General features: G+C 37.8%; 1 protein-coding gene across 1 annotated transcript; it reads right to left on the bottom strand.

Moving 5' to 3' along the window:
- Nucleotides 1-3,977: 3,977 nt before the first annotated feature.
- LOC131167032 (transcription factor MYB1-like) lies at nucleotides 3,978-13,610 on the bottom strand. Its single transcript, XM_058125766.1, has 2 exons — nucleotides 13,165-13,610; nucleotides 3,978-5,265 (listed from the first exon to the last, which is right to left on the bottom strand). The coding sequence occupies exons 1-2, from the start codon at nucleotides 13,475-13,477 to the stop codon at nucleotides 4,376-4,378; spliced, it is 1,203 nt and encodes a 400-aa protein (XP_057981749.1). The 5' UTR covers nucleotides 13,478-13,610; the 3' UTR covers nucleotides 3,978-4,375.
- Between the last annotated feature and the right edge of the window lie 323 nt (nucleotides 13,611-13,933).

Below are 13,933 nucleotides of genomic sequence, written 5' to 3'. Positions count from 1 at the left end.
TTGGAGATATTGTTGATATTTTATTTATATTTTTAATGGATTTAGATATATGATTGTTTTATATATCGAGATAAATTTGTACTCTGGTAATTCGTTATGGAGATATTCCACTGTGAAATTACTTATTATAAGAGATTTATTTAAAATAACACCCCGGGCCCCACTTTCAGGTCCAGGGCGTTACACGACTAATTTACTGAGATAATAGATCAACCCCTCCACCTTTCTTCACTTATACCAAAGTATTATCTCAAATGAGGAGTCGCAGTCCTTGCTATACCCCAAATATATCACCTACCCTAAAGAGAAGGCATGTAGCCAGCATTAATGGGGGAAATCACCTACCAAGTCAATTGCTCGACAAGAGCCATTGATGCCGGCCATATATTGACCGGAGTGATCCACACCTGTGCTATAATGATTAGAGTGATCCACGCCAAGTACTATAAATGACAGATCCATCAGGGTCAAACCTAGCCAGTATAAAAGGGGTACAACAGAGAGGCTAAGGTATCTCATTCTAACATAATTTCACTATTACTTACAACCTCTTTAAAACACTCCCTTACTTAGGCATCAGAGAGATCCCACGGAGTACACCCTAGGTTCTCCAAGCCGTATTTGTTTTCGTCCTTTTCAGGTGATCGAAATTGGAAAGCTCACCGAATGTTAGATTGAAATTTTTGGCAGCAACAGTTGGCGCCGTATGTGGGAACGTTTCTGAGAGGTTTTAAATTTTGATCCTCGATCCCTACATCACGACAACAACCACCAATTCCAAGTTCAACCCTACTGCGGGTGATCAATCACCCCAGTCCGTTCATTCTGCACCCGGAGATCGTTCGAGAGTGACAATGGAGGAATTCCTTATCTTCCAAAGGAGAATGGAAGTCTCTCAAAAGAAGATGGAGGACATGTTCAACATGATCTTACAGCAAATGAGTCATGGAAAACTGGCCCCATGCCAGTAGCTAGTTTATCCTGACTCACAAGGGAAAGCGAAAGACCCGAAGGAGAGTAATGGAAAAACCAATCCCACAAAGAAGGTGGAGGACGCAAACAGGGTGGGAGTCAATGAACAACGATCGAACAAATTGGAGGAGATGATCAAGAAGATTGACCAAATAGAAACGACGATAAAGGAGGCTCGTTCAACCCGTACTCCAGGGAGACCTTGTTGAAGTCTTTAGATCCACCCTTCATAAAAGAAGTGATGGAGGTCCCATTGCCAAGTAAGTTCAAAATGCCTACCTTAGAAAGGTATGAAGGCTCGACCGACCCGGTTGATCACCTAGATACCTTTAAGGTGTTAATGCAACTGCAAGGCGCACCAGATGCTATCATGTGTCGTGCATTTTCCGCCACACTTAAAGGGAATGCCAGAGCATGGTACCGAACCCTAAAACCCGAATCCATCAAATCCTTCTCTGAGATGGGACAACAATTTGCCGGACACTTTATCAGTGGCCGCAAGATGACAAAGACCTTAACTCATCTGTTGAACCTGGTCCAAGAAGAAAGGGAAACATTGAAAAAATTCATACATTTGTTTTGTCGTTACTACCTTAGAGATTCACAACTTGGATCATAGGGTAATATTGGCAGCCTTAACCACGACCCTCCAACCTAAGGACTTCTTGTACTCCCTGGGGAAAAGACCTCCAGCCGACATGGGGGAACTAATGGCACGAGTACAGAAGTATATCAATCTGAAAGAAGTAATAGACACAAGGAGAGACCGAGTTGATTTGAAAAGAAAGAGTTCGAGGGATACGGGGAAGGCCTCCAAAACAAGAAAAGAAGCAAAAGAGTAGCAAGTTGCAAAGTAGCCCTAGGGGGTTAAAACATACAAGTAAGCTTTAGTCCTACACTCCCCTAAACATCTCGCGAACCAATGCCCTAGGGGCCCTGACTCAATCTAGCATGCCTAAAAAGGAGAATGTTTCATAAAATTGCACCTCTGTCAGTCATATCTTTGAACATTTTGTGTGCCTCTATTAAATTATCAAACTTTACGTACATATATAGAAGTGCATTCTCTGTCACGCTACTCGATTTTAGCCCAAAAGATGAGCACAACTCATTAGGTAAAAGAAAATCGACTCAATTGACGAGCAACACTCGTGAGGTCAGAAGATTGCCCAACAAATGAGCACAACTTATTAGGAAAAATTGGCCCAACTGACGAGCAATGCTTGTGAGGCTAAAAGACTGCCCAACAAATGATCACAGCTTATTAGGCAAAATCGATCTAACTGACGAGCAATGCTCGTGAGACCAGAAAACTGCCAAACAAATGAGCACAACTCATTAGGCAAAATCAACCCAATTGATGAGCAACGCTTGTGAGGCCAAAAGAGCTGTTCGGCAAGAATTCCCTACGAAGGGCAGATTGACAAGAATGCCTCACTAAGGGCAGCTCGACAAAAATGTCACTAGAAAAGCAACTCGACAGCTTGGAAGAATTCTCCACGAGGGATAGCTCGGAAAAAATGCCATCAGAAGAGCAGCTCGGCGGTTCGGCAAAAATGCCACCAGAAGAGCAGCTCGACAGCTTAGAAGAATTCCCCACAAGAGACAGCTCGAAAAAAATACCACTAGAAGAGCAGCTCGGCAGCTCAGTACAAATACCATCAGAAGAGCAGGTTGGCAACTAGGAAGAATTCCCAACAAGGGACAACTCGACAAGAATGCCCCTAGAAGAGCAGCTCGGTAAGAATGTCCTCAGAAGAGCAGCTCGGCAAGAATTGCCCATGAGGGACAGCTCAGGAAAAATGCCCCTAGCTGACCTCCCTTGAGGTCGGTTCGGCAAAGCCAGGAGCGCAGCAAGATCGGCTCGGCAAAGTCGTGCTCTCCTCAACCTTGGCTCAGCAAAGCCAGGAGCATAGCAAGATCGGCTTGGCGAAGCCGTGCTCAACTCAACTTCGGCGATTAGCCAACATCCCAGAGTTCGGCTCAACAAGTCGTGCATAAGAAACCACACATCATTACTTTTGATCGGGTCATCACCCAAATCAAACACAACTAGGCTCCACAAAAGTCCAACAGGAACAACTTTCGAACTTTAGGAACATGGTTCAAAACTTCGAAACTAAAGGGGGGGCAACTGATATACCCCAAATATATCACCTAACCTAAAGAGAAGACATATGCCTAGCATTAATGGGAGAAATCACCTACCTAGTCAATCACTTGACCAGAGCCATTGACGTCGATCATATATTGACCACAGTGATCCACACCAAGTGCTATAAATGATAGATCTACGAGGGTCAAACCTAACCAATATAAAAGGGGTACTACGGAGAAGTTAAGGTATCTCATTCTAATCCAATTTCACCGTTGCTTACAACCTCTCTAAAGCACTCCCGTCCTTAGGCATCAGAGAGATCTCCCGGACTACATCCCAGGTCCTCAAAGCCGCATTTGTTTTTGTCCTTTTCAAGTGATTGGGATCAAAAAGCTCGTCGGAGGTCAAATCGACATTTTTGACCGCAACAGTCCCCTACCCTTGATCATTTAACCAGAAAAGTCTTGAGTCTATCAACTGAACCATCTTTAGGGTGTCACAAATACTTCTATTGATAAACAATAAACTTATTTAAAGAAAATCAATGGCCATGTACATACTTCATTAACTTCATGAGAAATTAAAAAAAAAACACCTATAAATAATGTAGAGTTTAATCATTTGACGGTAACTGTAGGCCTAATTTTTAATAAACAGCTAACACCAGTTATCATATTTATTATTATACTAATTTTTAACAATCACTTGATTTAAATTTCTGTAATCTTTAGTTAACAATTATATCTAACAGTAACTACTTGTCACAGTAATAATTATCATCTTTCTTTTTAACCTTTAACTACTTACCACAACATTCAGCTATCACGATGGTTCAGATGGAGTCGCAACACCTAACATTTACAGCTACAGTTTGGTCTTCAAGTTAAAACCTCAAAAGCCAGCAAAATTTTTGCCCCATCAATGGCATGGGATACAAACAGGTCCTAACCTTTAATTATGGCAGCCACTGACTGCATCAGATTTACATCATAAAACTTAAAAGAACACAATAAGAAAGCCGGTGAGTTGTGGCCAAAAGGAAACCATTGAATGGCCTAATCTCATTTTTGTATGATGGATTCAGAAACATTTTGCACAACCCTTTTAACCCGAGAAAAAAAAAATGGTTGTGAAATCTTCACCTGCACAAAAAGGTCTCTTAACAACTCCAGCAACTCACTCAGTCCACTTGATCTATCCTGTATTTATCCTCTTGCTTTGGCATATTACAGAAAGACGAAAAAACCACTTGGTGCAATTCCGCTCAAATCCTGCACTTGAGCTGCAAATGCCTGCATTTTGACTCTATATTTGGGTAGGTACGACTTCCGGCATCATACCCATCAACTTGACCTGTCCCTCCTGAAAGCGCAAGCGCTCGTTCTTTGCATGTTCTGAAAAATCTGTACGCGCAATAGCCCCTTGAGAAGCTCCCAAGCTGGCTGCATCATCCGTAATTCTGGCACAGCCATTCTCAAGACTGCTCTTGATCCATGCAATATTATTCAAATCCGTAGCTATGGAGATCAACTCATGACTAGAGAATGTAGGAGGTTCCTCATAGTCGACAAATTTGGGGCCTAGCAATGAGGTTTGAGCATGACTCCTACTAGGAGATGCACAGCAACCATGGCCACATTGTGAAGGAACCATCGGCTCAGCACAAACACCTTCAAAGGTTTTACAGATCCCAAAATCTGGCTTTGAGGATTGGACCAGAGGACCTTGAATGGGTACTGTCCTGGAAGATGCAGAGCCAGTTGTTGAGCCACTTGGAGGGTTATAAACGCTAAATGCACTTATGCGTGCCACTGGACGAGAAAGGGTGGGAGAATCTTTTGCTTCAACAACACAGTGATCCTCCCTTGTTTGTGCATTGTCCTCATATTGGTTAGGGTTGTTCTCCATGAAGCTCACATCTTTTCCCTTGGCCGACTTAGATGACTTGAATGAGTTGTCATCACCAGGGGACAGAGTTTCTTCTGAAGATGCTTTCATCCTTTCGAGGCTGCCATTGTTCAGCATATCACCAGATTCTGGTTTAAAGCTGCCCAGCTCCATGCACCTGCGTCTCAGTGTAGAGTTCCAATGGTTCTTGATTGCATTATCTGTTCTCCCAGGAAGAAGCCTTGCTATTGATGCCCATTTGTTTCCATGGATTGCATGGGCAGCAAGTATGATGCGATCCTCCTCATCTGCAGCATTTTGTCAAGAAGCACAACGTATGCATCATAATTATTGTATAACCAACGAGAAGTGAACAACCAGTCCATATTTATTAACATGATTTTCATGCATGAATATGCGGTGGACATCAATCCATTCTCCAAGGCTTTTTACGGTTGAACAGAAGGAGATGGAACTAAAATGGGGTGGACCCTGCAGCCACCCAACTTTTGAGTTTTGACATTAAGCATATGATGATATTCAATGTTTTCTTAGAAACCTAATGAAAACAAAAACAAAAACAAAACATAAAAAAGAAGAGAGACAGAGAGACGACACAGGACAAAAGTTAGGTGAAGGAAGAGGGAGAGTGGAGGGGAAGAGAAGGAAGGATGAAAGAAGAGAGAAAAATAACAGGGCACTAATCTAAAGCAGGAGATAAACCCCAAAATTCCAGTTTCAAATCAAACCAATTAAGTCTCCCAAAACAAGTACATGATAGGATATTTAAAGACCTAATAGGCTTGGGAACCAAGATACTAAAAATGGGGAAATTTAATGTGCTCAGGCATACTTTCAAACAGATAAAATCCTAGAACCTAGTCATTATGAGTTATGACCCAATAAAGTACTAATAGAAAAATAAAGAAAAAATAGAAAAAAATTACAATAATATAATTCCTAATGCCCAAATTCGAATTTCCTGCCTTGTTTCTCATAGTGCATCAAGAAGGGGAAAATATGAAAGTGAAGGAGGAAAGAAAGAGAGCAGAATATAAGACCCTATTGGCATTGAAAATATTGAGAACAATTTTAACAGCACTTTCTTCAAATTCAAGAATCAAGACTGTCAAAGACAAAGTTTACTGTCCTGAATTAAACACCCTCCACCCCCTCTTTACATAAAAAATTTTAAAAATTTTTTTTAAAAAAAGAATCCCATAAAAAAGCATGTGTGATTGTGAAATGCTTCAATTTATTCCTCAGAAATTATTTACTACAGATTTTTTGCAAAGCATTAACTTCTCCTTGTCTGAAAACACTTATACAAAAGTTAAAGATTTTGTGTTGAACAATCAAAAGTCACTAGTAAATAAACTGTATTCATTTTTTTTCCAGTAAGCTGCAATCCACTTCTGAGGACGGCAGTACCACATTCATATGAAAAAAAAGCACATATTCTCAGCCAAACCATAGATTTGACATCCAGGAAGACCAAAGAATCTTCTCCAATTCAACCATGGAAATAAGTAAGTTTGCACTCAATAAGACCAATACCCTTCCATAAATTCAATTTCTACTCTCTAGTTCTGGTATTTGTATCAGGACAGAGTGTGGTGGTTAAAATTGCACTCTAGATTGTAGGATCATAATATCCTACAAACCTAATTTACCAAAACAATCTTGAGGCTACGTAAAATAGCAAATTGGTAGGATCCTAGTAGGATTGTAACAGGATTGGTGGGATTGGTACGACCATAGTAAGATAATGGTAGGATTGTATGATCCCATACATCATGTTTTTTAATTTTTAACAAAATGATTGCACTATATGGCTGATGTTTATCTTTTTACTCTTGTATAACTTGTACAATGGATGCACAACTTAGGAAATGATCTTAATTATCTAATATTAACAAAATAGTGGGCTCAAAATTAGTTTTTGGACGGACATTCATTAACTGGTTCAAACTTCAAACATAATATCTAGGCTAACCATATAAATGGTTATTTAATGCATTAATGCATTTGATGATAATAATGACGATGGTTATAAAGATTTTTAATAATTGGCTAGATGAAGTTCCCCATGATGATCTCGGAGATACTAATGAACCAAATAGTGGCTTGAATGTTGATTCAAATTTTAATGAGTTACCTTGATAGTTTTGCTTTTGTTATTTGCTTGGTGTTTATATATATATATATATATATATATATATATATATATTTTATGTTCCTGTTTTATAGTTGTTTTTGACTAATTTATGTTTTTTTTTTTATCTTTTCTTTGTCCAGTAAGTATTTATTTATTTTCATTATAAGTTGGCTTGATTTAGGAACGCAAAAATTTGAGCGCGTAATCTCATTGTTACAAAGGCTCTACCAAATAAGCTACCTACTATTTTCCTAGTAACACTGACTAGATAATTTTTTAGGTTTTTAATATTTAAATTTATGAAAAATAACACATAAATGCATTCGTTATATCTGCTTTATGTTGTTAGTAGAATCTTACGATCCTTGATCCAATCCTATGATCTGATCTTGCTAACCCTTCCAGCAATCCCACATACAGGATATCGGTTTTAATAACTTTGGAACAGAGATATTTAACAATTCCACAAGATTCAGTGCCTGTTTGGAGCAGCTTTTGCTGAAAGTTATTTCATGGTGTAAAATTATTCTTAAGTTCAATTTGGTGGCTGAATCAATTTTTTTATAGTGTTGGAAGCTGACTTTGCACCTAACCCTACTTTAGAACAAAAGTTGGTTGTCAAAGCCTTCTCCAATGCTGATCTTAGTAAAAATTACATCCCAACAAAAGTGTTGCTCGCTAGTTTACAACTAATTTTGCACTATTTGAATTACTCACAACTAATTTACAACTAAGCTGCCTGAAAATGGACCTTTGCTGAAGCACAACACTTATATCCTGCGATTCTGAAATCTTTTAACCTTTATCTTCCTTCCATTTCCTTCAGTTATCTTTCAGATCAGAAGAGAGCCAGATGCATGAAAAAAATGCATCTATAATATTTGTACGCGAATCCTAATAAAAAGTTCCTCTGAATTGCCCCTCCAAGGATGGCTCAGGTGGTAAACTCAAGGCTTTCCTAGTTAAATGATCAGGGGGAGAATACGATTTTTCATTTGAGATAATACCTTGGTATTTAAGTGGAGAAGGGTAGAGAGGTGGGCCCATCATCCCAATGGATTAGTCAAGCGTCCAAAGGACCTCGGACACCATTGTTTTGAAAAAAAAAAAAAAAAAACGTTCCTCCGACTTGCAACTTTGAAGGCTTAATATCAAAATAACAATCCCCCAGGTGTGTGCACCAATCACAGATAACTATCAAAGAAGTACTAAAAATTATACAAAAAATTGTTGGTAGGGTGCATGGCAAATGGTGAAAAACAGACCAACAGAAGTTACAGACGTACATCATAGCAATACTTATGCTTTAAAAAACAAATAACTGACTGCATCAAACAGAGGGGTCAAAGGATAAAGAAACACCAAGCAAACTCTTTACCATTTGCATATAAAGACAATAGGTGCTTGCATAAGATATTAAAGTTCTGAATACGGATGTGACACAAATAGTCTCCACTAAGATTTGAGTAACAGGATGTCAAATATCAGGCCTATAAGCATATGTAATCAGAATCCTTTGTAACAATTATAGTCCTCTATGGCTCTAAAACAATCAACATTGTCCATTGATACTAGCAACCGTATATTGATAGCTACACCTCTAAGTTGTTACAAAGGTTATTCCATCCACCAGAATGGTGATAGATTTTTTCCTACTAATTTACCATATTTATTGTCTAGCATATGCTTATAAATGCCTCCACTCATCCCCTGTTAGCTATGGATGTTTGTCTCCCACAAAAAAATTTGAAACTCAAATTAAGTGTATGATGTTCAACTAGACTACTGGAATTTGGCTTTAGATTTGGACAATACATCCTCATCAATGTTTTGAGGTGCCAAGAGCCAAAAATGATGGATTGCTATTATCTAATATCTAATGATGCAAACACCAGGGATGGGATACTGATGACAATGTTAGAATTCAATTATGGTTTTTAACAGGAAACATATTTAGAATTATTTAAAAAGGGAAATTTTCTCATTGGTAGCTGATCATCCCAGCTAACATCCAAAGCATAAGCCTCAAAAGTAGCTTCCATCTTCATCTTCAAAATTTATAACAACTTTATGAAGCCATTTAATAAACCTCTCTTCCTAACACAACACAACACACACACACACACACACACATACAGAGAATGTGCATAGGGATGTATTCTTTTTTAACTTAGTAAGGTATATAAAAACTCCAACTAAAATAGCAACTCAATATGTTCACATAGCACACCACAAATGAATTGCAAATGTCCAATTTAAACCATTACCGCTATTGTATTATGGACCACACTGTCATGAATTCACCACTTCTGTTGGGTTGAACTGTTAACATAGTAGCAAAGCTGGTTGTGTGTGCATTTTTAATACTCTAAAATTTCTTGTCGTAGGGCCCATAGGTTGCTCCCAGCATTATGATGTCATTACATAAAAAAGATCTAGTTTAGGTACCTTGGACATGAAACAACAAACTAGAAAAGTATATCATGAAAGGATATGTTTCCACTCAAAGAGACTTTATTTAGGTAACCTGGATATGAAACTAAGTACTCAAGGAGGTTTATGTAACCAAATAGTGCGGTCAGTCATGTCTGACAGACTTCAAATATGCATTAATCCAGAAGCCCTAATCTAAGAGTTGCTCCACATTATATCTACAAGTGGCCAACTACTCCTAACAATCGTAATTGTTGACTCGGATTCGAAAGTTGTTCCACATTGTTTCTTGATTTTGTAAATCAAGAATCAAGGATTAAATAGAATCATAAATTTTGGAAAAAATCCCAAAATTTTGTTGTGTAATACATGAAACTATCTATAAAAAAATAATAATAAAAAGGAAATATGTCGGTATTAATTAAGGGAAGAGGAGGTAGTTTTCATTCAATCAACATTTTTCCTCTTCATTTTTAAGTTTCCCTCAACCCTACACATTCTCATTCAATTACAAAATTTACAAACCATTAATACATGGGTAATTCAAAAAAAATAATTTCAATTTCAAAATTTCAAAATATCCCTATAACTTCACATTATCTCCATAACTTCTGTAATTCCCTTAAAAATAGTAAGTTAGGGCTGTGGAACACTATGCAGTGTATGCCCATAGCTAGTATTGATAAAAAATTAATGATAATGTGCCGCAATATGCAAGCACATCCATGTGCAAATCAAAAAGTACATGATATTTAATATAAAGTTGAAAAAGCCAAAGTAGCTCAACTTTTAAATATCAAACTAATAAAATCCCTATTATTATTAAAGGAAGGAGCAATTTCCAACTTGCATTTTTTCCCCTCATTCTTCTTGAAAGCCCTTCTTCTACAAGTTCAAAATGAAAATAAAATTATCAAATAACAGGTAATTACTATATTTATATTTAAATAAAATTATCAAATAATAGGTTATTAGTATATTTAAATTTCTTTAAAAACATACCCACAACTTCTCATTATCTAACTAAAAACCTTAAATTTAATACCATGGAGCACAACGTAGTGTGCGCCCACAGCTAATGTCTCTATATATGAACACATCAAGCTTCAAAATAAACTATTACCGAGATAAAACAAAAAGAAAAAAAGAAAAAGAAAAAGAGAGAGAGAGAACATGGGATTGTCAAACTGGTGCAGGACGGGAAGCGGGTAATTGGATGGATGACTTCGACCTAATTTGGAGTCCAATTCCAAAAGAATAGGTCAAGGGTTTGTTGTTCCCAAACCCAAATTTTCTTATTTTAATTAGTAGGCTTATGGGTATTTAGGGGTTAGCTTGATGTGTATTTTGGGGTTTTACTTATAATTTTATCATAATTTAGCTTTCTTATATATAGGATTGTGAGAACCATGTACGAGCAGTTTTTGAGAATTTGAAAGTGAAAGTTAATGTGAGCCCCCCTCCCCCCACCTAGTATTTTTCCTCTTCTTCTTCCTCCTCTCCTTTTCATTTCTCCCTTTTTCTTCTTCTTCTCCTCTCTTCACTATCTTTCTCCTTATTCCCCTCCGAGCGGTACCCCTTACGGCTGTTCTGCATCACAAACTCTTTATAGGAAGTTAAGGAACCCAAATTTTATTTTGATTCTAGGGGCTTTCTGCAGTAAACAAAAAAAAAAATAGTGCTTTTTTTTGGATTTTTAAATAATTGGATTTGATTGGGAGACAAAAGGTTGCTATAAAAAAAAAAAAGAAGAATGAAATGGATTTGTTGCACATGAGTTGAATGTGAATGTTTACCAACTTGCAAATTGTAAGACTCAGGGTATCCAATTTTCATAGTAGATTCAAATTAATAAGCTACTCAATCAAAGCCAATGGTACAATTTCAGCAACTATGGTACAATCACAGAATCATCTAACCATGTGAGATCACATAACTGTGTCTCATATTATTTCTGGTAGTCGAACAATGTTATGTATGTTGAAATTACTTTGCAAAAAATTCTTTCAAATTTTCGAGATCATGAGGGACCTGATAATGTGATATTGCACTACAACTAGCACATTTATGAGTCATTCCTGAGTTTCAAGTTTGACTTACCAAGTTTGATCAATTCCAATAGAAATCCATAGCAATAAATATTCAATATTGTGATATTATTACTTTTGTAGGCTACAGAATTGTTGGAATTGTTGCCATCAATGCTTATGGCCAGTTTATCCCATCCAATAACTTATTGACGTGCGCCAAATTAATAATCGAGTAACTTACTTCACTCCTCTGTCATCTTTTGTATTCAAAACCTTAATGTCCACAAAAATCTCCAACATAATTAACTTTCCCAAACCTATTTTTTAATGAAAAGATTATAGTTCCTACTCTTAATTAGAAGACATCTAGGCAGTTTTCAATTTGCATTTTTGGGTCATTATAATCCAAACAACCCTTCATCATTCACATCTTAAGACAAACTATTCAAAATAAGGGTACACGGGTAATTTAAAAGACAAAGTTCAAAAAGCCAAAGACATTTAACCATGTAAGACTGCCCACTTCACCCACTTACGTTTAACCGCATAAAACTATTTAAAATTGATTTTTTTTTTTTTAAATTTTGAGACTAAATAATGTGTAGTACTTGCATAACATGTACTAACCTCTAGTGTAAGCATATGATAATACTACTTTCCTAGAACAACAAAGAAAAATCATGAAGTGCACAAAACTCAAATCAACAATTCAAGTGAAAGGAAATAATCATAATTATGAAATATTAAACTCCTGCAAAGACTCTTACAAACATAACAAATGGTTGTTTCATGACAATTAATGGTAGAATAACCTTTTTATTCACTATTTCATACGTTAATATACTTTCACAAGCCGTACACCGAACTACAATTATCATTCAAAATTAACCCATTGATTCTCTAATTGGAACAAAAACCAAATCAAAACGAGTCTAATTCTCTCCACATAGAAAAATTGGAGATAGCATGCACTGTACTTTACAATATTTAGATATTTAAAAATAAAAAGGAGGCAGAGACAGAGAAGACACAAGATATCGGTTTTTGCCCTAGCTCAAAGCAAACCAATTTATTTTACTGAAGGAGTAAGCAGCTCAATATGATTTCATTTGCCCAGTTGCTCCAGTTTCAAGATAATGTAAGAAGGTATAAAATTTCCACATAATCATAATGAAAATTTAAAAATGCAGCTCAGAATACAAATTACAATGACATTACAAAAAACAGTAAACCAAATCATTCTGCAAATAAAACAAATCTCATATTCAAAAAGGTCATAAATAAGAAACAAAGCAAAATTCAGCATAAATATAAAATTGGGAATATCGTCTTGAACACTGAAAATCAAGCAACACCGGAGGCGGCACCAACTAAACTCAAACGCCGAAGCAATAAAAGAATCAGACCGTCACCGACTTACCGAATCAGAGACCACAAAACCCTCGACAACATTAAAAGTTTAAAACCGAAATAAAAGCACAGAAAAAGAAACCGAAATCACACAACGACGAGCGGCACACATTAAATTCAGATAAGATTGCAGAAAAAAAAAGAGAGAGAGATTGAAAACCGATAATGACGATTACCGGAAAAAGGCTTGCGCTTGACGCTGGGGTCGAGCTGGTTGCACCACCGGAGGCGGCACGACTTGCCGGACCGTCCCGGGATTCCGCGGGCAATCAGACTCCAATTCCTCGCCCCGAACTTGCTCACCAATCGATTCAGAATCGCGTCTTCTTCCGGAGACCACGGTCCCTTCACTCTGCTGCAGATGCCGCCACCGCCGCCACCACCACCGCCACTACCCCCACTGCCTCCGCCGTCTCCGTCACCGACAGGGGGGTCGGCCTCCCCATCGGCGGCGTCGGCAAGTGTTAGATCGTCAACGTCGTCCTTCATCTCTCTCTCTCTCTAGAAGTTTGTCAGTTTGTTTCTCTTTCCCCCCGCTCTCTCTCCCTCTCTACAAACGTACTGATACCTACCTGCCTAACTGCAAATTGTATCGGGGACTCCAGGCATTGATTTTATGGGCAAATGTTTTGTATTCCGCTTTTCCGGTTTTATGCGGCCGTTTTTTTTAAATGACGGAAATGTCCTTTTCCCGATAACCCCTACTCAAGACCTGCGACGACCTGCGAAACGGTAATGTTTTAGACTCAACAGTTGGTTTGAACCCGATAAACGGTGCCGTTTACTGGAAAGCCCAACTACCATTTGGCACTGGTCAAGCGTGCCCCCGCCGTTGCACTAAATTTGTCGAATTTCGTTTAGGACGCTGTCGTCACTTTTTATTCGATGCGGGGTAGTCTAGTAAACGGATGCCTAAATGTATCTCTGGAAAGGCCTTGGAAAGGT

Source organism: Malania oleifera, chromosome 10, assembly GCF_029873635.1.
Source record: "Malania oleifera isolate guangnan ecotype guangnan chromosome 10, ASM2987363v1, whole genome shotgun sequence".
Taxonomy (NCBI): domain Eukaryota; kingdom Viridiplantae; phylum Streptophyta; class Magnoliopsida; order Santalales; family Ximeniaceae; genus Malania; species Malania oleifera.
Note: the sequence above shows the minus strand (reverse complement) of the source record. Positions and strands in the feature narration are given on the sequence as shown.

Bases quoted from the DNA above. Each gene is read 5' to 3' on its own strand.
- LOC131167032 (XM_058125766.1), bottom strand. From the start codon at position 13,477: ATGAAGGACGACGTTGACGATCTAACACTTGCCGACGCCGCCGATGGG. The intron at 5,266-13,164 runs GTAATCGTCATT...AAAATGCTGCAG, and splicing joins CAAGCGCAAGCCTTTTTCCG to ATGAGGAGGATCGCATCATA.